We start from the raw sequence: 2,875 nt of genomic DNA on the forward strand, positions 1-2,875 counted from the left end.
ACAGCCCCGGTTCCTCGTGGGACAATAGCTCTCGGCAGGGGTCACGTCCCCGGCTCACAACTATCACAGTCTCGGTGCCCCCAGTCTCGAGTTCGTACCCAGTGCCAGGGGGTGAGCGGAACAGCCCTTATGGCGGGAAACCCACGTCAAATCGCCATCCCAACCACCAAAGCAAGGAACGGCCACCGCCAATAACAATACGTCAGCCCACAATGCCCAGCGGCAAAGGAGCATTACCTCATCCCATGAGCCTTCGCGATAGTTAGAATCTTCTGTGGCGGTCGTCATAGCGACCGAGGCTCATTAGGATTCGCTGGCCCGCCTCCTTTCCCCGGGCTCAACCAATGGGAGGACGTTGGGGTGACATCATGTCTATTTTTAGTGGGTGACCGCTCGCAGATAAGTGTAAGCTGCACGCTGTCCCAGAGCCCAGTACAAGTGAGTTGAGCTCACACACTGACAGCACTTGTGGAGCTTGGGGAGAAGAACAACTAAGTTCTCAGTGACTTCTTCCTTGCGGCCGGAGCCGTGTGCCTGACAGCGATACTGGCACATACTTATACCCAGCGCTCGCCATTCCCTGTCTCCGGCGGCGCTTCAGAAACTTTCCCAGGAGTTGCTGAGAACTTTTTTGTGGCGTCCGGACTGCGAGGAGCTCTCTGCTGCTAGAGACACAAGCACAAAGTAAGTTTTATTGTCTCGCTGTCCTTCTGTGCCGGGACTGGCAGTTGTGCTAGAGCTCCCACAATACTCAGCGGGACACTGACAGTTGGGCTGGTTGTGTTTGTGGGGGGAGGTGGCACTCGGTGTCTCGTCTAACAACCTGTTCACTGTTGTCTTTAGGCTGACCCGAGGTCCAGTCACCATACCGCTCCCGTATCCGTTGTATGAACGCAAAGATGGAAACTACTTTCTACGATGATGCCCTGAGCGCTGCCTTCGCCCAGCACGACGCTACTCCCTATGGCTACAACAAGGTGCTGAAGCAGAGCATGACCCTCAACCTGTCCGACCCCAGCAGCGCCATCAAACCTCACCTGAGAAACAAGGCGGCCGAGCTGCTCACTTCTCCTGACGTTGGACTTCTCAAGCTCGCTTCCCCGGAGTTGGAGAGGCTTATCATCCAGTCCAGCAATGGCATGATTACCACCACCCCGACCCCCACCCAGTTCCTCTGCCCCAAGAATGTCACAGACGAGCAGGAAGGCTTTGCAGATGGATTTGTCAGGGCACTGGCAGAACTGCACAACCAAAACACATTGCCAAGTGTTACCACTGCCACCCAACCTGCCAGCACTGGACTGACACCTGCTTCTACTATTGCTATTGCTGGAAACCCTGCCTTCAGCAATACTCTTCACAACGAGCCCCCTGTGTACGCCAATCTAAGTAACTTTAACCCAAGTACCATCAACACCTCAACAGCTTTTAACAGCAACAGCATGGGCTATACAGCCCAACATCATAGCAACCCACCAATGGCAGTGCCGCACCCCAGGCTCCAGGCTCTGAAAGAGGAACCACAGACTGTACCTGAAATGCCTGGGGAGACTCCGCCACTGTCCCCTATTGACATGGAGTCCCAGGAACGGATAAAGGCAGAAAGGAAGCGTATGAGGAATAGAATTGCAGCATCTAAATGCAGAAAGAGGAAGCTGGAGAGGATTTCCAGGTTGGAAGACAAAGTTAAAAACTTAAAATCCCAGAACTCTGAACTGGCATCCACTGCCAACATGCTTAGAGAGCAAGTAGCTCAGCTCAAACAAAAAGTCATGAATCACGTCAACAGTGGCTGTGAGCTAATGTTAACACAGCAGATGCAAACATTCTGAAAAGACTCTTTGGGGGAGAGCTGCTAGGATAATTTTGTGGGGGGAATAGTTTCGATGGTGAAACTCCCTGGCTCAAAATGAAAGGCACTGAGACCTGACTGTTCTACGTGCGTGTGCGGGGAGTCCCTGACAAGCCTTTAGGTGGAGCCTGTGGCAATGCAACAAGCAGTATCACTTGTCAAGTGCTGTTCCTGCTCTAATGAAACATTAGATATGTGTTTAACATTGACCAAGACCTGCATGGACCTAACATTCAACGATCATTCAGTATTAAGTAAAGGTTAAACTGCTAGAGACACTAGGTTGCTTCTGTAGTTTTCTTACAAAGGGAGGGTGTGGGAGGGAGGCATATGGGACATTGAAAAGCAAAAATGAATGACACTTCTGCCTGCCTTCTACATCACTGTATGTGTACATATTTGTTCGTTTTTTTTTTATTATTATTTTAAGAAAACTGAATTATTTCAGTGAAATTGCTTCAAGCATTTGTAAGTTATTTTTATGTTTGGGTTCAAAAACCCACTATTTTCTGTAAATAAGAGATACCGAGCACTCTTGAGTTTACCATTTGTAATAAAGTATAATAATTTTCTATGTTTTTGTTTCTAAGGACAATTCCAGACGTTCAATTCTATTTAAGATATTAAATAAAAGATGTGGAAATTTAGATTTTTTTTTTATTTATATTGATACTTTTTTTTTACAATGCAATAAACATGCATGTTAAAATATATTCTGTCTATAGTACTTGATATTTTGCAAAAGGCCATTGAGGGATAATGATCATCTTTCTGACAAGAATTTTATATGGGTGATTGGGAATATTGGGGGAGAAAAAAAGTACCTAAAGTATTGCTTTTTTTTTTTTTGGCCATAGTGGTAAAAACCTGAATTACAGAAAGGCCATCTCCCATAGACTCTATTTTATCCAAATTTTTAAAAATGATTTCCTTTTCCTCTGTTCTAATAAAACATCACCTTGAGAGAGAGAGAGAGAATCGCATTTACAGGACTCAATGCAAAAATTATTGGAGCACCGATAA

General features: G+C 46.6%; 1 protein-coding gene across 1 annotated transcript; it reads left to right on the top strand.

The window, feature by feature from the left end:
- The first annotated feature begins 444 nt into the window (after window positions 1-444).
- On the top strand, window positions 445-2,563 carry jun.L (jun proto-oncogene L homeolog). The gene is given in 2 exon segments (NM_001090797.1): window positions 445-684; window positions 844-2,563. A coding segment is annotated over 1 exon segment (945 nt). The 5' UTR covers window positions 445-684; window positions 844-887; the 3' UTR covers window positions 1,833-2,563.
- The last annotated feature ends 312 nt before the right edge of the window (window positions 2,564-2,875 follow it).

This window comes from Xenopus laevis, chromosome 4L (genome assembly GCF_017654675.1).
Source record: "Xenopus laevis strain J_2021 chromosome 4L, Xenopus_laevis_v10.1, whole genome shotgun sequence".
Lineage (NCBI taxonomy): Eukaryota > Metazoa > Chordata > Amphibia > Anura > Pipidae > Xenopus > Xenopus laevis.